General features: G+C 40.8%; 1 protein-coding gene across 1 annotated transcript; it reads left to right on the top strand.

The window, feature by feature from the left end:
- The first annotated feature begins 12,828 nt into the window (after positions 1-12,828).
- G6PC1 (glucose-6-phosphatase catalytic subunit 1) lies at positions 12,829-20,752 on the top strand. Its single transcript, XM_073683637.1, has 5 exons — positions 12,829-13,190; positions 14,167-14,276; positions 16,355-16,463; positions 16,589-16,704; positions 16,947-20,752. The coding sequence occupies exons 1-5, from the start codon at positions 12,961-12,963 to the stop codon at positions 17,453-17,455; spliced, it is 1,074 nt and encodes a 357-aa protein (XP_073539738.1). The 5' UTR covers positions 12,829-12,960; the 3' UTR covers positions 17,456-20,752.
- The last annotated feature ends 4,129 nt before the right edge of the window (positions 20,753-24,881 follow it).

Here is a 24,881-nt window from a genome sequence, read left to right as displayed (position 1 = left end):
TGGCCATGACTGTACTGTGGGGACCGTCATACAGTGAGGAAGCGATCATATAAGTTTGGGGGCTATAGTGGGGACATTCTACATTGTGGAAGCCATCAAACAGTGTGGGGGCTATTAAGGGGCCATTATACAGTGTTAAAGTTAATGTGGGGCCACAATACAGTGTGAGTACTACTGTGGAGGCATCATATAGTTTTGGGGCATTATACTTTCTATAGTGGAGCTGTAGGGACATCATACTATATAGTGGGAGCAGTGGGGACATCTCATCCTACTGTGTATAAGGGAGTTGTGGTGACATATTGTGCAGAGGGGAGCTGTCCAGGAGAAATCGCAGAGAACATTATTAATGTTAAGTGGACACTTATTGTTATCGGGGCACTTAGGGTATTGTGACTGTCAAAGTGGCACACAGGGGACATTATTACTTTCTAGGGGGAAAAATGTAGGCACTGTTTTCTAGGACACTGGTACAGAGCATTAATATATTCTAGAGGTCTGTTTTGCTATTTAGAGCTGGCCCACAGCATGAGTATATTTGGCCCGCGACGCCGAGCGGGACCTCCGAGTATATTTGGCCCACAACGCATCCGGCATTGCACTTTCAACTATATCAGCATCCTCAGCATCAGCTTACACACCTTCTCCCATCAGCCCCCCTCTGCGTCTGAGGTGTCAGCGCAGCGGGCGTGATGATGCAATTACAATGTGCCCGCTGTACCGAGATGTATGGAGCACTATGTCGGCCCATTATATAGTATGGAGCACTATGTAGGGACATTATACTGTATGGTGCACTATGTGGGACCATTATACTTTATGGAGCACTATATGGAGCCCATTATACTGTAGTATACCACAGAGTGCTCCATACAGTATAATAGCCCCAAAAAATGCTCCATATAGTATAATGGCCACAAAAAGTACTCCATACAGTATAAAGGCCCCACATAGCCCTCCATACAGTATAATAGGCTTTACATTAATAAAAAATAAAAAAAACTCACCCCTCTCAGTTCCCCCGTTGCTCCGGTCTCTTCTGATCCTCTGCACATCTTGGCACAGTGGGCGCGTTGTAATTGACATCATCATGCCCGCTGCGCTGAAATGCCAGATGCAGATGGGGAATGTATCCAGTATGCAGATACAGTTGAAAGTGCAATGCCGGGGACCCAACCGGCGTCGCGGGCCAAATATACTCACCTTGGGCCAGATTTGGTCCGCGGGCCAGAGTTTGACATAGGTGCCCTATGCCTATTATTAGGGGGCATCACCGTAGTTGTAATCAGGGTTACCTGATTAGGAGTCCACGCAGATGTTTCGCCTACCCCCAGCTGAACTCTTAGCTACGCTTCTGGGCATGATAAATTATTTCCTTGGCTATAGACAATATATTTTTTGGATAACTTGGTAGCAACTGAACTAATGTAAGAGATTATACATGGCCACTTTCTGAACTGTGAAGTTTATAATTTTGGAAGACAATGCTTAGTTTGCTTTGGGAAGAAGTGGCTCTTTTTTCTATGTCTCTCTATGAGATATGGCCTCTTATTCCTTGAATGTAAATATAATCAAGTTAGCCAACTGGGCGTGGTACTTAATATTCTCTTTGTGCATCTTAATGAGGACCACACCCAGTTGGCAAACAAAGCTTATATACAGGGAAGAGAAGACCATATCTCAGGAACATAGAGGTGCGGGAAGTAGCCGACCTTAAGTCATAATTGTACTTAGCTCTTGGAAAATGTTTAGGAACATAAATCAAGCTCAAAACCATTTACAGACAGATGTTTCAAGGTACTTGCACCTCAACATTGTATAGTAGGGTTTGTCTTGTGCAATAAAACACCATTGAGGCAGTTTTACGTGGTGAGGAGTGTCTGTCTTTAAGAAGACTATCTGCCGGGGTCATAACTAGAATTCATAGGGCTCCATAGCAAAATGCGATGGGATCCCCCAACATCTAAGAATAGGAACCTGAAACAGTAGTATAAACAGCTATAATCAGATATATAGATAATACTACCATATATCAGATAAACCACATGTAGTGCCAGATAAAAGAAAGCCATCATTATGTTGTTCTCTACAAAAAGAGAACCTGGTACCTGAGTGGGACCCCTCAACCCCTTGGCCTCATAGTAGCTGCTATAGCTGTTACAGCTATAGCTATGTCGATGCCAGCTGTGTATGGCGTTTAATTGCCAATGCTCCACAGGACAAATGATATAAATTAGCTGTTGCCTAGAAAGAAAGAAAACTATTTCACTATTGCCACATATTGAAGGTATCTACCCAAAGTCCAAATTTGCATACCTTTTTCTATGGAGAATTGACAGTAATTCCAGGAACAGAACAGAGACTAGACCCCTGCTATGTGAATTTAGTGCTAAAGCTATAGCCCCCTCAGAGGTTATAGCAAACATTAGTCATTGATTGCAATAGTAAAGGAGACTATTTGCAATATAGTGCAATAATCCGTCTGGATAGAAGGAAGATTAGATTAACAGTTCAGACCAGTGGCATGGTCCTGCTTCAGGTCTGTGCACTCTTCCAGGTTGCTAGCACAGGAAGTTTTTCCTCTGCAGCTATGGAGAAGTACGATTCGGTCAACTTCAGAGTGTCACAAGTTGTTTCTAAAGCTTTAAAGAGTTGTCCACTACTTTTATTATTGATCGCCTAGCCTTAGGATAGGTCATCAATGTATGATCGGCCGAGGTCCGACACCTGGCACCCCCGCCGATCAGCTGTTGCTTTGAATAGGAGGCAGATGTGCAGTACCAAGCCCCGGCCACTACAAGTAGACGGCCAAGCTCCGCAAATAAGTACTTCCAGCCGGTGGCCGCCGCCATCGTTAACAGTTGATTGGTGAGGGTGTCGGATCACGGCCGATCAGATATTGATGACCTATCCTAAGGATAGGGCATCAATGTAAAAGTAGTGGACAACCTCTTTAATGCTGCTCCTTTCCTAGGTAACGACCACTGTGACACCGCAGGTTGGTCAGTAAGCAGGACAACAAGCTGTAAACTATAACAAAAATTCCATACATTCTTGAGAATGGAGAGGATTTTTAATATCAGGGTAAATTGTTTTTAGAAGCACTTTGCAATTTTACCCATGTAAGAACTTGAGAAAACCCCTCTATATCATCATTTCAGGAGTTGTATTTGCCGCTGAGCAGAATAGATGCCCTGTATTGTTGTGTAACATGCTGCACACTGTGTTACCTGATAGAGTACTTTGCTAGTCAGAATCACCTGTTCTGTGAATGGGGACAGCTTGGTACTACAGGGAATAAAGTGCACGCAGAGCAAGCGTGATCTGTGCATCCTCTCCGCATGCTTCCTTCACACCTAGGGAATGTGACAATAGCTGGTGGCAGGCATGCTGTTGTTCTATCACTCCACCTTGACCTGATGTTTATCCTGCTCTACTAGGGAAGACGTCTATGAGGAAATGCTGACTGCGGACTGTAGCAGCCACTCTAGTATGTTATGTAGATTTATTCTTTACAAGATGGGTGCTTTTATTTATTTAGCACCCACTTATTCTTTAGGGCAAAATGTAATAGAAAATCCCACTAATATGCTTCTGGAATGAGGGAAAAAACGTAAGAAAAACTTTCCAATCATATGGCTAGATTACGTTCTTTGGCAAAAAAATAACTAATGTAAATTAGATAGATTGTCTCCCCACTCAGAACTGCCCTCTACGAGCCAGTGTCATGATTCCTCCACTAGTGTTTCTTGGACGCAGTGAGTGACCGGACAGCTCAGTCTTCCAATCTAATGTAGGGGCATGCTGAGCTGTCGGTATTTTGAAAGACAGTTCAGCCGTCCAATCTGAGACTGGAAGGTGCTGAGCTTCCTTCAATTGCTCCCTGTTCTAAGTGATTACGCAGCTACTTAGCTAAGCTGTCAGTCCCAGATCTCTCCCTGCCAGTCGCAGCATTTGCTCGGTGGTACATGCTTGCCTTGCATTCCCAGGGCCGCCATCAGGGCATTATTGCCCTTACTGGCGTATGGGGCCCAGTGAACAGATGGGCCCGGATCGGGCCCCCCCTCTTCTGCTTACCAGACCCCAGTGGTGGTATGCTGCCAGTTCAGTTACTGAACGTGTGTCATCGGATGCATGTTCAGTTGAAATCTATTGCTGTGCGGGAAGCACCGTTTGCCTAGCCCCTTTGCTCTTATATGCTATCTTCCTGGAATTCTGACCGCTGACCATGATCTGGCTTCGCCTTTGTCTTTCCCCTTTAATTTACGTGTTCTCTTAATATCTGACCCCAGAACGTTTGACTACACTACCTTATGGATTGTTTGTGAGAAGTGAACAGAGAGCAGCTCCCATTTTGGTGTATCTGGTGTAACCCTCTGTGTAATAAATGTAGTACATGTTTTGTTATGTCTTTTGAATGGCCAGCAAGTAATACCATGGTTCCCCCCATAGCAGTCACTCAAATATATATTATTAACACACTAAATATCCTACCTATATGGTATTCTAAGCCACACTACCCCACAAATACAACAACATAGCAACAAGGTACCAACAACAACTACATTTATTTTAAAAATTGTCTTTTCCATATGGTCTCAAGTAACAAGCTGAGAACAAATAGTCGGGCCCCTTTTTGCAGTCACTTGCCAATTTATAAACACCTACACCGTGTTCCAAATTATTATGCAAATAATATTTTCTCAGATTTTCCCAAATTACCTATATGAATTGCAGTTATTGTAATTTTCCAGTCAAATAACTATTAGAGTACAATTGAAAGGTTTTTGTACAAACTGCCTATGATAACAGTATATTTTAAAAAAAATAAAAAACTCAAACTGCACTCAAAATGCATGTTCCAAATTATTATGCACAGCAGAGTTTTCAACCTTTTCATTTTAATAAAGATCAAAAAAATGGTCATTTTTGAAATTATAAGCATTAGCAGGTTATTACAAACAGAAATCAAACAGTTTTCAACTGAAAACTTTATTCTAGGTGATGTTACATTTGCACATAGGACCCCTTGTTCGAAAGGAGCTTCTGAACTCTCTCGTCCATTGAATTTGTCAGGTTTTGGATGGTTTCTGCTTTAATTGTTTTGCATGAGGACAGAATACCCTCCCAGAGCTTTTGCTTAGATGTGAACTGCCTCCCGCCATCATAGACACTGCTTTTGATGATGCTCCAGAGGTTCTCAATGGGGTTGAGGTCAGGGGAGCATGGGTGCCACACCATAAATTTGTCCCCTTTTATGCCTATAGCAGCCAGAGATGCAGATGTGTTATGTGCAGCATGAGACGGGGCATTATCATGCATGAAAATGATCTTGCTGCGGAATGCACGGTTCTTCTTCTTGAACCATGGAAGGAAGTGCTGTTTGAGAAACTCAACATACATTATGAAGTTCATCTTTACCCCTTCAGGGATCCTTAAAGGGCCGACAATCTCTCTCCCCATGATTCCAGCCCAAAACATTACTCCACCTCCTCCTTGTTAGCGCCGTAGCCATGTTTGCATGGGGTGTCCATCAACCAGCCATCCTCCACTCCATCCATCTGGACCATCGAGATCATTTCATGCATGATAATGCCCCGTCTCATGCTGCACATAACACATCTGCATCTCTGGCTGCTATAGGCATAAAAGGGGACAAATTTATGGTGTGGCACCCATGCTCCCCTGACCTCAACCCCATTGAGAACCTCTGGAGCATCATCAAAAGCAGTGTCTATGATGGCGGGAGGCAGTTCACATCTAAGCAAAAGCTCTGGGAGGGTATTCTGTCCTCATGCAAAACAATTAAAGCAGAAACCATCCAAAACCTGACAAATTCAATGGACGAGAGTGTTCAGAAGCTCCTTACGAACAGGGGGTCCTATGTGCAAATGTAACATCACCTAGAATAAAGTTTTCAGTTGAAAACTGTTTGATTTCAGTTTGTAATAACCTGCTAATGCTTATAATTTCAAAAATGACCATTTTTTTGTTCTTTATTAAAATGAAAAGGTTGAAAACTCTGCTGTGCATAATAATTTGGAACATGCATTTTGAGTGCAGTTTGAGTTTTTTATTTTTTTAAAAATATACTGTTATCATAGGCAGTTTGTACAAAAACCTTTCAATTGTACTCTAATAGTTATTTGACGGGAAAATTACAATGATTGCAATTCATATAGGTCATTTGGGAAAATCTGAGTAGATATTATTTGCATAATAATTTGGAACACAGTGTAGTCCACATGGGTAAAATGCTGGCAACCAGACATAAAAAAAAATTACAAACTATTTAACTACATCATGAAAAAAAGTGGACACCACATCCAAATGTTGTACATTGATTTACTGCAGCTAAGCAAAATGTTGTAAACTGACCCCGAGGTCCTTAGTTGCTATTTTGATCAAAATGTATAAGTCCATAAGTCATGATGTCCTGTGTAGTGGGTTTCTACTCTATTAGGTGTAGCACTACACAGAAACCACAGCTACCGCAACACAGTACGTACTGGTAGAGGCAGTGACCAAGGTGACCAAGAGCCCCCATACTTCCATTGTTGCTGTTGTTTTGTGTCTCTGGCATGTTGTGACCCAGGCCTCTGGGGGCTTTGCCTTAGAGCATGGGCGCTGTCAGGCATTTGGTTTTTTCCCACTACAGTACAATGAACACACTAAAGAGTCCACCATGGCATGGCAGTGGGCTTATGCATGTTGATCAAAATGTTAACTAAAACCCTCATTTTTGCTTACAAATACTGATGAAACACTGAATAATGCCTTACATGGATCATATTTAGCTATATATGACTCTTTTTAAAGTTTTATCAAAAAACTTTATTAATTAAATCATAATTGTATTTTTATATGAAGTAAGAACTTTTATTACAGTAGATACGAGTTATGGGATAATAAAATAACTCTTCATGAACTGCAAATTATCCCTGTTTGTTAATATAATCATTTAGGGTCGAGGGCAATCAACTATTTTTGCTGCTACTGGACAATTATGAGAACCATGGACTGGATGTTACTTATTATCTTTCCTCTCAGGTGATCTATGTCTGCTGTTGACATCACTTCTCCACGTTCAGTGATCCATGTCCCAGAAAAAAAAACAGCCTTTTGAATCAGGCCATATTGACTTTACATCTGTTTTTCAGCAATACATAAAATAGTTTAAAAAATATTGTCTTTAAATGGTGCTCTCTGCTCTATTGCAGGGTATTGCAGGCTCACAGATAGACAATGGGACTATTAAATATCTCTTTAATAAAACTGGCTAGTTTTATGGGATCTCCATGTGGTGCTGAGTATCTTCTGCTCTCTTGATTGTACTTCCTCTCTGCTCAGCATAGGTTCGGTATTGTTGAAATCTCCATCTTTGTTTCAACCATATAATTTCAATGAGGAAGATGGGGCACCAACAAAAAGGAGAAACAAACAATTAGCCAAGTTGAAATCCAAAATGCCCAATCCTACCTTCCCTAACACCTGCAATTGTATTATCATGAAAATGTGATGCAAGGTGAGGGAAGGAATAAGTGTACAATGATGGGAAGAGGGGGAAGGTAGCCCAACAACTAGGGAAAGGGGGAGTGAAGACTCCTAGGCAGATCTAATATCACCCTGCCTACCCTATCGTCCCTATATTGGTTCTGCACCAATCGCCAAGCAGGAACCTAAGCCCTGAATGTCCATAGAGCTAGGCCCTGGATATGGAAGGGATGGGGTGAGCACTAGTCAGGCCCCACTACAAACTAAAGACAACAAGGTAAACAAACAAAGGGGATACACTTAGCTTGAGCAGACACCAGAGAGATAACACCAACTGTCCTCCAAGGGCATCAAAGACGAGACTAGCTGACTGCCAGTACTCCAAGTCTGCACAGAGGTACATAGAACTATCACCGGCGACTCTCTGGAGAAACTGAGAGTTTTTAACTACCAAGCAAGGGTGTGTCAATCAGCAGCAGAAGGTGGAGGTCGCTGCTGGGTCCTAAATGAAGAAGGATATAACTATACTAAAGAGATGAGAGGATCAAGAAGGCCTCTGCAATGCCAAGCGCTGTGACCTTCTACAGCTGGCTCCAGAGCGACTGTCTGTCACACCTGACACACCCATGACAGAAAAGGTCTACAAACACATCTGATCCTTCTGAAATCCACAGTCTGGAAGGGGTTGTCTGATGTACCATATTTTGATTATACAAAAGGTCCAGCCGATGAGCATCTTATCTCTAGAGGACTACTAGTAGGAAATTTTTACATACCACAAAGGCAGCAATTGTGGCTGGCATGGAACCCATGAAAACTTTAAAGGGATTGTCCACCAATTTAATATTAATATACACATTAGGTCATGCATGAAACAAAGTTGTTTACCCACAATTTTGGAAACATGCCAACAATTTTGTCCTGCCCATTTTTGGTGTTTCATGTGAAATTATGGTCGATTTGCCTTTTTATCTCTGTATTTTTGCATTGTTCCAATACACACAAAGGAAATAAACACGTGTATAACAAAATATGTGTAATTGCAATAATTGTCTGTGAGAAATACTTCATTTTCTGGAATAATTTCAAGGTTGCCAACACTTTCGGCCATGACCAACAGTAAAAATATTTTTTTCATTTGTGATCTAACAGTCAATTAATATTTATTATAGGGTCAACCCCTTTGTTGTGAACTGAAAACCTGGGCAGAAATCTCCTCTCCATGCAGTGTACATTGTTACAATTTGTGGAAAGAGCTTAAAAGGAAGAGACAGAAGACAAGCAAGCATCAATTATTCCATTCTAAGGTGTCTAAAGCCCCGGCTGACAGCTATCACTCCCATACACAGGAACGTTTGGCTCATCTCTACGAGGGAGCTACTATCAGACTCTGACAGCGACTTAACTTCACACTGAATAAAAAGATACGCCAGTGGAAATCCAACTAACCATATAATTCTATCCAACTGACATCATCTGTTGGGGAAGAGGTCCCCATTCATATTAGAGTGTTTAACCGCTTTTAGTCTAATGTGTGTAGTGAATGTCAATAAAGTACCAGTTGGACACCATGTTTTTGGAATTGAATAAAAGCATTGCTCATCCTTCACTTCTTAAGGGAGATAAGAGCAGTAAGACCCCTTCCCGATGATCAACTGCTAGAAAGCATGAACGCAATATGGCACGATCTTATCCAATGGGACAATCACTTTGGAAGCTGCAATCGAGTCTTGGCCTTATTATTGCAGCAATTCCTGGAAAAACTTGTTGCTGCTTTTATATCCCAGATGATCCTTGGTTCTGTTTAGTTTCATTTAGCCATGGAAAATACAATATATTATTATTTTAGTATATCTGCAGATTGTTTATGTGAGATGATTATTGCTTATTTACAAGGAAGACATTGAACTGGCAGCACCGATGTATGTTCAGGACAGGCCCCCAGGCTTTCTGTCTTTCATAAAAAAAAGACCCTGTTAAAATGAAAAAACACACATTTATTTTCCGAGTTTCTTCTAAACCTCAAACACAATGAACAATCCTGTTCAAACTGGAATTTTTCCCTTTTAGCAAAGTGAACATAACAAATCCCAGGTGCCAAAAGAAGACAAATAGCAGAGAATAGTCTCTTAATGTCTGAGCCATGAATAAGAGGGGGGGGGGGGGAAACTTTGGATAGGACATATGGACAATGGAAGATGTAACGCCTAGGAAAATCTTGGAATCTCAGCTGGGGGCTGTTGTGCGAAATGGACACATGATCCTGTCTGACATAAGTCTACCAAAGGACATGGATCCCTGCCTAGAGAGAACACAATGCGTTCGACATTCTAAAAAAATCAAATTCATTTAAAGTTGCAAATTAATAAAAGCTGAGTCCATACTACAGTGTAGACAGGGATCTTGCGCTATAAGACTTTATATATATATATATTATATTTACATTAGAGGGGATTATGCATATATTATGTAAATGAAAGCAAAATGAGATGTCAAGGAGAATGTGAGGAATGGAGATCATGATAAAATTATTATGGGGCCCCTTTTCTGGACAACAACCCTGGCCTTCTATTCTTCTATTTGCCTGGTCCAACCAAAAGAGCATAAAACAGATTCAGAGTCAGAAAATTGGGATTAGGAAAGGGGTGATTTAATAAGACAAACATCCTGTGGGAAGAATAACATTCCCATGCTCTGTAGGTTGCCATTTACTCTTTTTGAGTAGGCATCTACTCTTCTTCAGGATTCTAACAGCACTACAGATGCAGGAACTTATTTTCCCTCACTTCCCGGCATGCATCGCCTGCCATTGTCTAATTGCTTGCCTGTCCTGAACTGAAAGCCCATCTCTCTGTTTTGCATGTTTGTAGATTGTCTCTTTATTCCTGTTCTCCTGTCAATCACAAGCCCCAACCTCCTGTAATCCATTACAGCAACAAGAGACAGATTACACTTGACAACAGGCAGTAAACAGCAAGTTGGACAGCAGGGAAACACCTAGCAGTCAGAACTCTGGAAGAATTTTTTCATGGGTGAGATGATATTTTTTAATAAAGTCATTTGCAGATTTCTTATTTATCACAATACCTATCAAATTGGATTAAATTGGTTGAGCATTCAATGTCTATATGGTAAGTATGCCACATGGGTAGTTTATGTGAATCAATAAGTCATTCATCATAGGCACAAATAAGACATCTTTGAGCCTATAATGTTATCAGTCACCTATATCGCCTGCAGAATTATTGGTGATCTCGGAAACCTGCCTGTTCAGTTGCAGTCAGTTATAACAGCCAACAGTTGTTTGCTGCAAAAGAATGATGAGGTTGTAGTCTACCACTACATTTCACAAAAAAATGACTCTTAAAAGTTATATCTTTAGTTAATTTATATAAAAAATATTTTACCACTGCAAATGTGAAAAAAATGAAAAAATGTGAATTAAAAAAAAGTAGTGTAGCACTAGAAACATTGCGAATGTATGGTGACAGCCCATTGTGTGGCCAAATAAAAGGGTATCCCATGAAAATAAATGTAAAATTAGAAGTCTTTAACCCGTGACTTTCTAACTGTGTTGAGTATTATACAGAGAATGACAGGAGTTGTAGCATTAGAAAAGCTGAGGAGCCATCATTTTTAGATCTCTGCTTTAAAGAATTAGGCCAAAAAAAGTTCAAGCAAACTTATCAGCGTGTAAATGCTCAAGAAGGAACTGAGGGTTTATAAAGCAAAACAACAAGCCCTCTTATCTTTATAGTCTGGCTTTAAAAAGGTGATAAACATTGAAAGAACATACAAACTCCATGAAAACTTGTTTTCCTAGTTGATTAGTACACAGGTCTCTAATCCTGCAAGTGCAATGCTAACCATTAAGTACCCATGACTGTCCAGCCATATAATACATGAACTGTCGGAGTCTGCAAGAGTTAGAGCCGCACCTTTTAGATCACCGATTCTCTGTACACAGTATATTACAAGAAGATTCTGCTAGAAAGTATGGGATCCACAAAATAGAGTTCCATGTGAGGCGTTTGGTAATTTTGGTTGCCATGAATGGCTGAGATGAGAATGCTTCTTTCATGGCTGTACTTAATATATCTAATATAGATGCCAGAGTGTTACCGACACATACCAGAATGTGGATTCCCTTACCTGAAATCCATTTGGCTCCACATAAACGGGGATATTAAATCTAATGGATCTCTTGGTAGTTGAATAAGCTGCAGGATAAATCTCAACTTCAGGAATACTCACAGGTCAGTGAATATAGCACCATGACATGCATGGTCAGGAACAAAGTCAAAGGTAATCACCAAGAAGTAAATTAAAATAAAATATCAGTCTAGTGGCTAAGACAGAGAAGTATTCATGAAACAACTTGATGTTAGACTCAGGACTAGAACCACAAACACCAGAGAACAGAAGTGTATACCAAGAATAAGGCCTAGGTTAGGTTCAGAGTGAGAAACAGGAGCCAGTGGCAAAAAGCAACCATACAATAACAAAAGCCAGGAAAGGATTGTGTATAAATTACCTGGCCCTGTACTGAAGCTTTATTGGTCAACTGGAGACGGAGATAGCCAAGAGAACAACTGCAGCCATGAACCAAAAATCTATGGTCAACACTAGAATAGAGGAGAGGTTGAGGAGAGCTTTATAATTGGACCCAACAGACGGCACAACCAGTGGAGACCTGGCCCTGGTGAACACAATGAAGACCTGGGGCCAACAGAATAGGGAGGCTCTAAATAGAAAGAAAAAGGGGAAAGTATGGGCTAGGTTTGCTCTTTCTTTGGGTGACTCAAAGCCAGGTTTGCTACAAAACCTGAAAAATATACACAGAGCAATATTAGCAAAAAACTACTGCTGGACCGAGTCTTAAGTCAAGCTTTATCACAGAGGTTAATAAAATGCTCAATGTACAAGGATAAGCAACATATGCAATGCAATCTACAAATTAATACATACAAAAGAAGTAGTATTTTTGACAGTTAGAGACACAGTCAATGACTTAGGTTTTAGTTGAATATTTAATTCAATTAATTCCACTCCATTTGTAACACATATCTATTATTGAAAGGTACACAACCTTCTAACTTTACGAACAAACAGACCAGAACACCGGCATAACCTAGAGACCTTAGCTAAGCATATTTAGTAGTATCTGCATTCTGACGACCATACATAGGACTCTGCCCTGTGCATTGTCAACAAGGATATTTTCACCATTTCTTCATCATTTCGCTGTAATAGGACACTGGTTAACAGTTTTTTTTCCCTCTACCCCTACCTGCGTCAACCATGTAATTTTGTCAACAATGTGTTGCTACAGGGATGTTCATGGGGGTCAAAGATCACAGTGACTCGCTTGAGCTGAAGACCATATAATAGGCAGCTGCAGGGAGCCAGACATCAGATCAAGAGACTCAAAGCAAGTAAACAAGCTTCCAAGAGCTCGAAATAGAGATGGAGAATGGAATGGATGCTCTCCACCACTCTGGAGTCCAAATGGTCCAATACCTCCAGATGAACTACAAGAGTTCTCAAGACTGGTTCATGTTTGTCTCCTTTGCTGCTGATCTAAGAAATACTTTCTTCATTTTCTTCCCCATCTGGTTTCATCTTTGTGAGTCAGTTGGCATCAAACTCATCTGGGTGGCAGTGATCGGGGACTGGCTCAACCTTGTCTTTAAGTGGTGAGTATATCGCAGAAGTCTTGTATGTTATTAAGTTCTTGGTCATTCAGTAATGTTAGGCTTGACTTATTGAGAATTAAATTGTGGTTCATATTATTGGTCACTGGTTTACACTTACATGTGTCATGTGTAGCTCGTAATGTCTCCCAGCATGCCACTGCCTTAAGGTCTACCTTTATTTTAGATGTTCTTTTACTAAAATATCACATTAATATCAATATGAGCAATTTCCTAATGCATTAGAATTAGTCAAATATGTCTCTCTGTAAGTTTGTGGTAGACCTTAAGGTGCATGCAGGAAAGTGAAAATCACTATGGCTTTGTCTATAGAATGTGGAATGTAGTAAACAATCCAACCTTTTGATGGGCTGCAGGAAAGGGAATAGGAAATGGGAATTTTATGTCTTCCTTGAAACTTGCTTGATTCGCAATTCCTTAATTGTTTAGTGAAAATAGAAAAATCAAGCATTCTAATCTAATCTATCTAAAAGAAAAAAAAGCAGCACTAGCTATGTATTAAAAAAAGAAAATGAGGTGCAAAGATTCCCAGGTATTAGCCCAATCTGAATAATAAATGCAAAAAAATGAAGCAGCACTCCAAAAATAGTGCAAATTATAGGACTTTAATGGCCCATTGGCTAAAAGTTCACACCATGAGCCAAAATGTCGCCACATGGGCCATTAAAGTGCTATAATTTGCAGTATTTTTGGGTGATCCATACATTTTGCTGCAAAATATTTTGGTGCTGTAATTATGTAGATTTAGCCTCTATCCATTCATCTATCTAATAGCATTTTAATATCCTTTCAACAATTAATCAGTTTATACTGGGAAAACACATCTAACAATCAGTGGATTTCATGTTTTAAAGTCTAGGAGTTACAGCTTCCTATTCTGTGCATTGTTTTAACAGTCCCTTGTAGGATTCTGTTGTTTATTCCCCATGGTTCATGAGCTATTTTTCTTCACTTTCAGGATTCTGTTTGGTCAGAGGCCATACTGGTGGGTACATGACACCAATTATTACACCAATATGACTGCCCCCATTATCCAGCAGTTTCCTGTTACCTGTGAGACGGGTCCAGGTGAGAAAATCTCCTACCTTAGATGCAATGTCTTATGTTCAGTGTCACATTGTTTCCTTTAGCAAATAGATAATACATGGATCATTTAACAACAATTCCAGAGGCCCATCACTATACATTTACTACAGCGGGTACGGAAAGTATTCAGACCCCTTTAAATTTTTCACTCTTTGTTTCATTGCAGCCATTCGGTCAATTCTAAAAAGTTCATTTTTTTTCTCATTAAAGTACACTCTGCACCCCATCTTGACTGAAAAAAACAGAAATGTAGAAATTTTTGCAAATTTATTAAAAAAGAAAAACTGAAATATCACATGGTCATAAGTATTCAGACCCTTTGCTCAGTATTGAGTAGAAGCACCCTTTTGAGCTACTACAGCCATGAGTCTTCTTGGGAATGATGCAACAAGTTTTTCACACCTGGATTTGGGGATCCTCTGCCATCCTTCCTTGCAGATCCTCTCCAGTTCCGTCAGGCTAGATGGTGAACGTTGGTGGACAGCCATTTTCAGGTCTCTCCAGAGATGCTCAATTGGATTTAGGTCAGGGCTCTGGCTGGGCCAGTCAAGAATGGTCACAGAGTTGTTCTGAAGCCACTCCTTTGCTATTTAAGCTGTGTGCTTAGGGTCACTGTCTTGTTGGAATTTGAACCTTCGGCCAAGTCTGAGGTCCAGAGCACTCTGGAAGAGGTTTTCATCCAGGATATCTGTGTACTTGGCCGTATTCATGTTTCCTTCAATTGCAACCAGTCGTCCTGTCCCTGCAGCTGAAAAACACCCCCATAGCATGATGCTGCCACCACCATGTTTCACTGTTGGGATTGTATTGGGCAGGTGATGAGCAGTGCCTGGTTTTCTTCACACAAACTACTTATAATTATCACCAAAAAGTTTTATCTTTGTCTCATCAGACCAGAGAATTTTATTTCTCATAGTCTGGGAGTCCTTCATGTGTTTTTGAGCAAACTCTATGTGGACTTTCATGTGTTGCATTGAGGAGAGGTTTCCGTCGGGCCACTCTGCCATAAAGGAACGACTGGTGGAGGGCTGCAGTGATAGTTGACTTTGTGGAACTTTCTCCCATCTTCCTACTGCATCTCTGGAGCTCAGCCACAGTGATCTTGGGGTTCTTCTGTACCTCTCTCATCAAGGCTCGTCTCCCACGATTGCTCAGTGTGGCTGGATGGCCAGGTCTAGGAAGACTTCTGGTGGTCCCAAATTTCTTCCATTCAAGAATTATGGAGGCCACTGTGCTCTTAGGAACCTTGAGTAATGCAGAAATTCTTGTGTAACCTTGGCCAGATCTGTGCCTTGCCACAATTCTGTCTCTGAGCTCCTTGGACAGTTCCTTTGAGCTCGTGATTCTCATTTGGTCTGACATGCACTGTGAGTTGTGAGGTCTTCTATAGACAGGTGTGTGTCTTTCCAAACCAAGTCCTATCAGTTTAATTAAACACAGCTGGACTCCAATGAAGGAGTAAAACCATATCAAGGAGGATCACAAGGAAATGGAAAGCATGTGACTTAAATAGGAGTGCCTGAGCAAAGGGTCTGAATACTTATGACCATGTGATATTTCAGTTTTTCTTTTTTAATAAATTTGCAAAAATTTCTACATTTCTGGGGTTTTTTTCAGTCAAGATGGGGTGCAGAGTGTACTTTAATGAGAAAAAAAAAATGAACTTTTTAGAATTGACCAAATGGCTGCAATGAAACAAAGAGTGAAAAATTGAAAGGGGTCTGAATACTTTCCGTACCCACTGTATGTCCATTTACATCACTCTATACAAAAAGTGTACTATACAGTCGTTTTTAAATAGATATTATGGGCCCCTAAGCAAATTCTCTATCAGGACCGCCAACTATCACAGGTTCAACAATAGTATTGGTTTTCTCATATGGGCCAAAGGGGCTGAGGCTAGAAGGCCGGGTGAGACTGCGAGTTCTGCACCACCTATAATTGCGCATCTCTGTTACTACATTTACTACAAGTCATACAAGTAAACTTAGTCATTATCTGAATGTTGCAAAATGAAAGATTTTCTTTAAAATAGTATTCCAAAAATTGTGTTCTCACAGGGAGTCCCTCAGGTCATGCGATGGGTTCAGCGGGAGTCTACTATGTCATGGTGACTTCACTACTTACTATCATGCTGAATAGGAGGCATTCAACCTCTTTTAAAAGCAGGTAAATAATATAATAATCTTCATCTTGATGATAATATGGAATAGATATGAGATCGAGAGAATCATGTTTCCATGATCGACTTCATTGTTATTTTAGTTCATTGGCACCATCTCTTTCTTTTCTAGATGTCTTCAGGCTGCCCTGTGGGCTGGATTCTGGGTCGTCCAAATTTGTGTCTGCCTATCACGAATTTTCCTTGCTGCTCACTTTCCACATCAAGTTGTGTGTGGTGTCATATCAGGTCAGTGCACAATGCTTCCAATACCAACGTAGGAAAGCTCAAACTATTAGAATCACTGGATATACAGTGGCTTTTCCTATCTGACCATATTTCCCGAAGTGGTGCCAAACGTCTGGTAGCTCCTCCATCTTCACCCTCAAAGATCTAACATACATGTTAAAGAGGGCATTGACCATCTTGATTGGCAGCCAAAAGTTACCTGAGAAGTTGACCACTTATTGTACTGTTTATTGTTATTATAGGAATGCTGGTAGCTGAAGTTTTTGGGAATGTTCGATCCATCTACAAGGCCAGTTTAAAGAGATATCTGTATACTACTATGTTCCTGTTCTCCTTTGCTTTGGGCTTTTACTTGATCTTGAAAGCCGTGGGAGTGGATCTTCTTTGGACTCTGGAAAAGGCTAAAAGATGGTGCGACCGACCTGAATGGATCCACATTGACACCAATCCTTTTGCTGGACTCTTGAGGAACCTTGGAATCCTCTTTGGATTAGGCCTAGCGCTCAACTCCCAGATGTATAAGGAAAGCTGCCAAGGAAAGCTTTCGAACCAGTTCACATTCCGTCTCTGCTGTATAGCAACATCCCTGTTTGTTCTTCATATTTTTGACAGTTTCAAACCACCTACAAAAGTTGAGATGACCTTTTACCTCCTTTCATTTTGCAAAAGTGCTGCCGTTCCTCTAGCTTGTGTAGGTATTGTTCCGTACTGTATATCCCAAATTATGAACAAGAAAGAGAAGGTTCTATAAAAGTTGGTTGCCAATGGTCAACTATTGGTTTAAAACATTTGCAGGACATTATTCCAAGATGGTTGACATCTAGCATACATGTCTGATAAGAAGACTACAGTGAAAAACCATTCCACTGACTTTGAGTCATGAAGTCACAGAAATTCAGGGAAGGAGAATGGTCACACCAAGGAGATGACAAAGAAACACAGTAAACGAGATTCAAATAAGATTTGACACATGGGTCAAAGCTTTTATATGTGATAAAGTGGACGGCAAGCAGAAAAATACTGCTTTTGTACAGCTCAGGTTCAGTGTTGGGATCAGCCAAGGTGGTGGCATGTTACGTACATGTTGTATTAAAACAATGGAGGCACAAAGGTTTGTTCAGGGTTAAAGATATATAATTGTTTTCTTCCAAAACTTCTGCCACACTTGTCCACTGAAGCTCATCCCTTTTGACTTCAACCAGCCACAACCAATGAACAGGTGCGGTGCTGTTTCTGGAAGAAGTCATAAATGTTTCTCTAATCCTATGTAGAAATTTAAGGCCATGTTCAAATGTGCAGTAATGCTGTTTTTGTTTCTGCTACATTTTTTTTTCTGCTGGTGTCCACACCAAAATGCACAATAGCAATTGGCTCTGATTATTGTGATTTTGTTTGTATTTTTCAATGCATTTTTGCAGTGTTTTTAAGGCTATGTGCCCACGTTGCATTTATGAAGCAGAAAATTTCTGCTGCATAAATGCAAGTCCTCTCCCGGAAAAACGCATGCGGAATTCCGCACGCGTTTATCGCGCATTTTTCGCGCGTTTATCACGCGTTTTCCACATGCGGAATTGCCTTGCGCTTTTTATGCATTGGACAAAGGCAATTCCGCTTGCGGAAACGCAAAATTAAATGACATGCTGCGGATTTTTGAACGCGGCATAAACGCTGCGGAAAAATCCGCAGCATGTGCATAGAACTTGCGGAATCCCATTGGGGACCATGGGGTGCGGATATACATGCGTTTTTCAAGCGTTTACGCTGCGGAAATTCCGCAGCATATACGCTTGAAAAATGCTACGTGGGCACACAGCCTAACACATTTTTTATTTAGTTCAGAAATGCTGGGATTCTGCACTTAAAACTTCAACTGCATTTTTCATATGAATTTTTCATGCTCCCCATAGAAGCCTACAGGAAAAAAAAATAAACCATAGAGAGCATAGTTCCACAGCAAAACACAGTGGGCATGAGTTCACATCCACTTTGCTTGAACTGTTTAACACAGCAGATTTTCTGCGCAGAGAAAGCAGCATAAAAAACAGTCTACTCTACGTGGAAACATGGCATTAAACTTTTTGTACATCAAGAATGCTTAAAGAAGATGTCCAGTATTTTTTATTATCCCCCCAATGTATTCCCCCAGGGCCCATAAGGGTTTTTGTAAATACCTTGCGTTGCAATTACTGCCTGTGAGCGGCGCTACCACGGGCCGCTCACAGGCATCACGTGACCCGCCATTGATGTCACATCAAGTGAGGCATGACATCAGTGATGCAGTCCCCGCGGTGGATGCTGGGCTGTGGGCGGGGTTACCCCATGCGTCACACCCAGCATCCACCGTGTGCTTTCTCAATGAATGAGGAGAGGGAGAGTGCACGGTGGATGCTGGGTGTGACGCACGGGGTAACCCAGCCCACAACCCATCACTCACCGTGGAACGCAGCGAGTCACCCCCGGCTGCAGCCGAAACTTGAGATGACATCAGCGGATGTCAGAGCCGGCTGTAGCCGGGGGTCACATGGTGCCTCTGAGCGGCCAGTGATAGCGCCGCTCACAGACAGTAACTGCAACGCAAGGGATTTACAAAAACCCTTATGGGCCCCGGGGGAATACATTAGCGGGATAATAAAAAGTAATGGACAACTCCTTTAATTTAGTTGTCACAACACAAATGGCTAAGAGAAGCTACTGCCTCCTAAAAAAGGTGCTAAATACCCATCCAGTATTAACGGGCCATGCCTATTCCATGTAGTTTCTTGTTTGTTAGCCAGTCCAATTCTTCTTGTCTCATTAAAGGGGTTGTCCACTACTAGGACAACCCCTCCTCATTCTGAATGCTTGCCCCCGTTAAAATAAAAACACTTATACTCACCTCCTGTGCCGGCGCCATTCCAGAGGTGCTGGCACTCGCGTCACATGGGCTCACGTGAGGCTGTTATCTCACATGTCATAATAACCGCATGAGAGCCCCGGGACAACGAGTGCCTCCACCGCTGGAATGGCGCCCGGCACAGGAGGTAAATAGAAGTGTTTTTATTTTAACGGGGGAAAACATTCAGATTGAGAAGGGGTTGTCCTAGTAGTGGACAACTCTTTAAGTTTGCGCCTTAATATTTCTATAGACATTAAAGCTGTTCAGTCACCAGATTTCACAATACAAACTGTATACATCACTTAGACTCTGATAAAAGCAGGCGTACTTACTTTGAAAACTGATGTCAGAACGGTTGTATGATGCTTTTTTTTTTAAGGTTTCCACCCAATATTAAAATAAGCATTTTATTATTGGGCATGAACACTTTCATGTAAGGATTATATAGCCATTCTGAGATGAGTTTGCAATTGGCCACCAAGTCAAAAGTAGACAGTTTTTACCTTGTATTATTCCTAATGCTCCAAAGTAATCCATTTTTTATTTATTTTTTTATATTCTCCATATGCTTCCAGAGATAAGGGTCTAGTGCTAATTTTTATGGTGTTTAGTAAGGGGACATTGCTCACAAAATCTTTTGGGGCGTGTCTTTAGGTTGCTCTGCATAACACCCTATGAACAATGCCCACTTGGTAAAGATCATAAAAATTTATTCCAAAATTAAAAAAGGCCCACATCTCTGGTGCCATATGGCAGATTTAAGAAAAAACAAAATAAATAAATTAAAAACTGAATACTCAGAGGAGCTGCGGAAATCAAATTAGAGCTTTAATAATGTATGCAGTTTGTATTGTAAAATCTGAATACAGATCCACGGACATTGGTGGACACAGACAGAAAGGGTCCCTATACAAGAACAGTATATGGGCCCTTGGTAATCAAAGAGTTCTGCCTATGACAGAAGGTGCTTTGGAGGTGGAAGTGGCCCCGTTACCTCTTGGGCCTTTCTGCAACTGCACAGGTTGCAAAAATGATATGTCCGCCCTTGCACATTGAAGATAATTATCACTTTCTTGTTGTCATATTCAAAAGATCAAAAGTAGTAACATCTCATTTTTATTGTGTTACATATTGTGAAACTTATAATAAATATTGTTGGTTTTGTAAAAAAAATCTATATATTTATTTTATTACTTTGTTTTAGATGAATTGAATCAACTTTATGATTGCAGTATAAGAATGATAATCTTCAAAACTATTGTTCTTACATGGACACAATTGTAACTATAAGCAGTTGATATGAGTGGGTTCGGTCAATGACAGCAATTTAGGGAAGTCAATTATTAAATTATAAGCACTCCTAATGGAGTATCTCTTAAGAGGTCCATGCAAATTCGATATGATTAAACCAAACCCACTGGTCTTGGCAGGATCCTACATTTCTCCCTTGATAGTAGATCTAAGGAGAAAAACAATCAGGGAATGTTAGATTTAATAATATCTTCTTCCAAGAGATCTGGCAGCAGCTAGCTCCACTCCTCCGATTGAAAAACTAAGTTTTAGTGTATGTTTATTGTGAAGTCAGGAAAGATCATTTCCAGCTGAGCAAGATTCTATGATACTGAAAAATTATGTTGTGTATTACACTACACTCCATATTACAAAGGCATTCTCACCTTAAAGCATTGTTTGTGAACATATGGTGCCACGCTGAACAACCATAGGGTGGCTTATGGAGTGTTTCAGTCTGTCATATATAACCGTCTCGCTCTGTGTGCTGCCACATGGTAATGCTAGTGCAGTATGTAGACCTTAACACAAGTTGATTGACAAGGATTTCCAATGAGAGCAGTGAGATATGGTACAGGTGTAGGAATGTTGATCCTTTTTTGAGGGATAAAACAAGATGGTGTTTGTTTTTCTGGCGCTATTGACCAAGAGTGGGTGACCAAAAGAGACTACTCCAAGAGCAAGGAGTATAATAGTTTGGAAGGTCACAAACTACTCAAGAGAACTTCTAAGCAACTAAAGGCCATGCTCACATTAGCTAATATTACTGTTCATGAACAATAATGGTGTGCATGGCAATATTCCATGGAGAAAGCCCTTGTGCTCTGAAAAAAAAACCATTCCTACCCAGTTGCAGAAATTTGTTACAGCTGCAGTTTGTTAAAGGTCACCTGGACAAGCTAGAAGACTGTTGGAACAATGTTTAGTGGAGAGATGAGAGTAAAATAGAGATTTTTTGTTTAAATGAGATGCATAATGTTTGGAGAAAGAAAAAATCTGCATTACAGTATAGAAACTTCATACCATCTGTGAAACACGGTGGTGGTAGTATTATGGTTTGGGCCTGTATAGTGGCATCTGAGCGAGGATCACTTGTCTTCATTGATGGAACAATGAATTCTGAATTTTACCAGCAAATTCAAAAGGAAATTGCGAGAACATCTGTCAACAAGCAGAATTTTTCAGAAACCTAGCAACAAGATTACGACCTAAAGCAGGGTTCCCCAACTCCAGTCCTCAAGAGCCACTAACAGGTCATGTTTTCAGGATATCCTTAGTATTGCCCAGGCAATAATTCTATCACCTGTGCAATAGTAAGGAAATCCTGAAAACACGGTGTGTTGGTGGATCTTGAGGACTGGAGTTGGGGAACTCTGACCTAAAGAATAAAAGTCATTCTACAATACAAAGGTTAGAGATGAATAAAGTTAAGATTTTCGAATGGCAAAGTAAAAGTTCTGACTTTAACCTATACAAATTTTGTGGAAGGATGATGCGAGCATTTCATGGGAGAAAACCCACCAATACAAGGCCAAGTTCACACACTCAGTATTTGATCAGTATTTTACATAAGTGGTGCATGTGTTTCTATTATACTTTTCCTCTGACTGTTCCACTCCTGATTTTGGCTTACAAATATGGATATAAAATACTGAACGTGGCCTAACAGAGTTCAAGCTGTTTTGTAGGGAGGAATGGTCTAAAATTCCTCCAAGTCAATGTTCAGGACTAATTAACAATTACCAGAAACAGACTGCAGTTATTACTGCACAAGGAGGTCACACCAGATACTGAAAGCAAAGGTTCACATACTTTTAATACCCACAGACAAGTGATATTGGGTCATTTTGTTTAAGAAAAAAGTAACAAAGTTTAATGTTTTTGACTCTTCTGTTTGATTTGGTTCTCTTTATCTACTTTTAGGACTTATGTAAAATTCTGTAGTTTTTGACCAAATTTATGCAGAAATATGGAAAATTCTGAAGGGCTCACAAACTTTCAAGCACCACAGTAGACTCAACAATCTTAAAGTTAGACAGATTTAGCACTGTAGCCTTGCAGCGCTGGGGTCCTGGGTTCAAATCCCACCAAGGACAACATCTGCAAGGAGTTTGCATGTTCTCCCCGTGTTTGCGTGGGTTTCCTCCGGGTTCTCCGGTTTCCTCCCACACTCCAAAGACATACTGATAGGGAATGTAGATTGTGAGCCCCAATGGGGACAGTGATGATAATGTCTGTGAAGCGCAGTGGAATTAATGACGCTATATATGTGAGCAAAATAAATTAAAAAATACAATAATTTATCAAGCAGCATGAGCCACTTTGATAAATTTGGTGCATTTTAAGACTGTCTAGTCTAAAGCTCCCCATACATATTAGACTCATGCCAGTCAAACCCACCAATATCGATGAGCTCGGACGACAGTCTAATGTCTATGGAAGCCCTGGATAATTTATTGTCGGGGGGAAATATCGATCTGATTTTGGACTCCTGATCGTATTTTCTCCCGAATATAAGCGGCTACCAGATGTGTGGTGCTGGCTCTCTTATAGAGAACACAGGAGCGCTCAGGCGAATGAGATCTCCTCTGTATGGGGGAGCAGCCCAACGATGTGTATGGCGGGCGTAAGTTTTGGACTGTCTAAAAATTAGCCCATTTTGATAAATATGCCCTTATTTATTTCTATGAATGGCGCATAAGAAAACTCCCTTCTCCCTATGCCAGGCATATTGTCAAGATTATTCTTCTGAGACTATATAAAAAATAGACTCATTTTATGTAGCAATCATGGATTCATCAAACCATACATAGAGGTTACCGGCTGCGTCCTAGTGTGCATTTGTCTTGAACCCTTGGCTGGTGAGTACCATTGCCTTTTTGCTGTTTTGTTTTCTAATTTGACTTTGGAATTTTTTAAAAATTCTGTTTATTGCTCTGTTTATGCTGTTTGTTTTTAATGATAGAGTAGGGACTCGCAAAATCGTGAGGACCCTTGACGTTTGGGTTGCGAGCTTACGTATTTTGGCCAAAATATCAACTAATACCTCATATGATATTTTTGCAGTTTTTTATCTGCCAGGGCGCAGCCAGGCCCACTAATGGTGACCTTGTGAATGGGGGCTTTGCACCTCCGCGATGCACGGATAGGGTGCCGGGCATCCCGCCTAATCGAATAGGAAGGGCGTTTAATAGGATGTTAGCCAGGCACGGTTGCCGCGAGTGTGTGAATTGCGCCCTATTTGCAAGTTTCATCTTGCGCAGTTTCAGTGCTGAGCGGTCGCTCCTCCAGTGAGAGTGGTTGAGGGTGATTGCTCGCAGCATTCTGCACCTGTGTCATGTCCTTCTTACAAAAGGCTGCCGGCTGTGTCCTGGTGCGCATTTGTCTTGAACCCTTGGCTGGTGAGTACCATTGCCTTTTTGCTGTTCTCTCTTACAGAGAACACAGGAGCGCTCGGGCGAATGAGATCTCCTGTGTATGGGGGAGCAGCCCAACGATGTGTATGGCGGGCAAAGTTTGGTCTGTCTAAAAATTAGCCCATTTTGATAAATATGCCCTTATCTATTTCTATGAATGGCGCATAAGAAAACTACCTTCTCCCTATGCCAGGCATATTGTCAAGATTATTCTTCTGAGACTATATAAAAATAGACTCAATTTATGTAGCAATCATGGATTCATCAAACTATACATAGAGGTTACTGTAGAGGTTAGAACAGCCAGATGCACACATACATTGAACAGATTTTTTTTCTTTTCTTTGTTTTGTACAGGGCGATTCTCCAGCTCTTCCCAGAAGAAGTCCTCAATACTAGTCAATGATTTCTTTATTAACTAAACAGCTGGGACACGTTTTGTTTGAATGTACTGTCCTCCAGTTTCTTGGAGCTAGCATTTGGCAGTTTTACACCGGTGGTGAAAGTTACTGGAGTGAAAACATGTTTATACTTAGAAGCACAAGAAATAGATTTCTGCCTTGTGTCATGTACATTTTGTTTTCTTTGAATTTTCC

This window comes from Phyllobates terribilis, unplaced genomic scaffold (assembly GCF_046119375.1).
Source record: "Phyllobates terribilis strain yellow unplaced genomic scaffold, ASM4611937v1 Scaffold_5__5_contigs__length_657084704, whole genome shotgun sequence".
Classification (NCBI taxonomy): Eukaryota; Metazoa; Chordata; class Amphibia; order Anura; family Dendrobatidae; genus Phyllobates; species Phyllobates terribilis.
The sequence above is the reverse complement of the archived record's forward strand: the minus strand, read 5'-3'. Positions and strand labels throughout refer to the sequence as shown.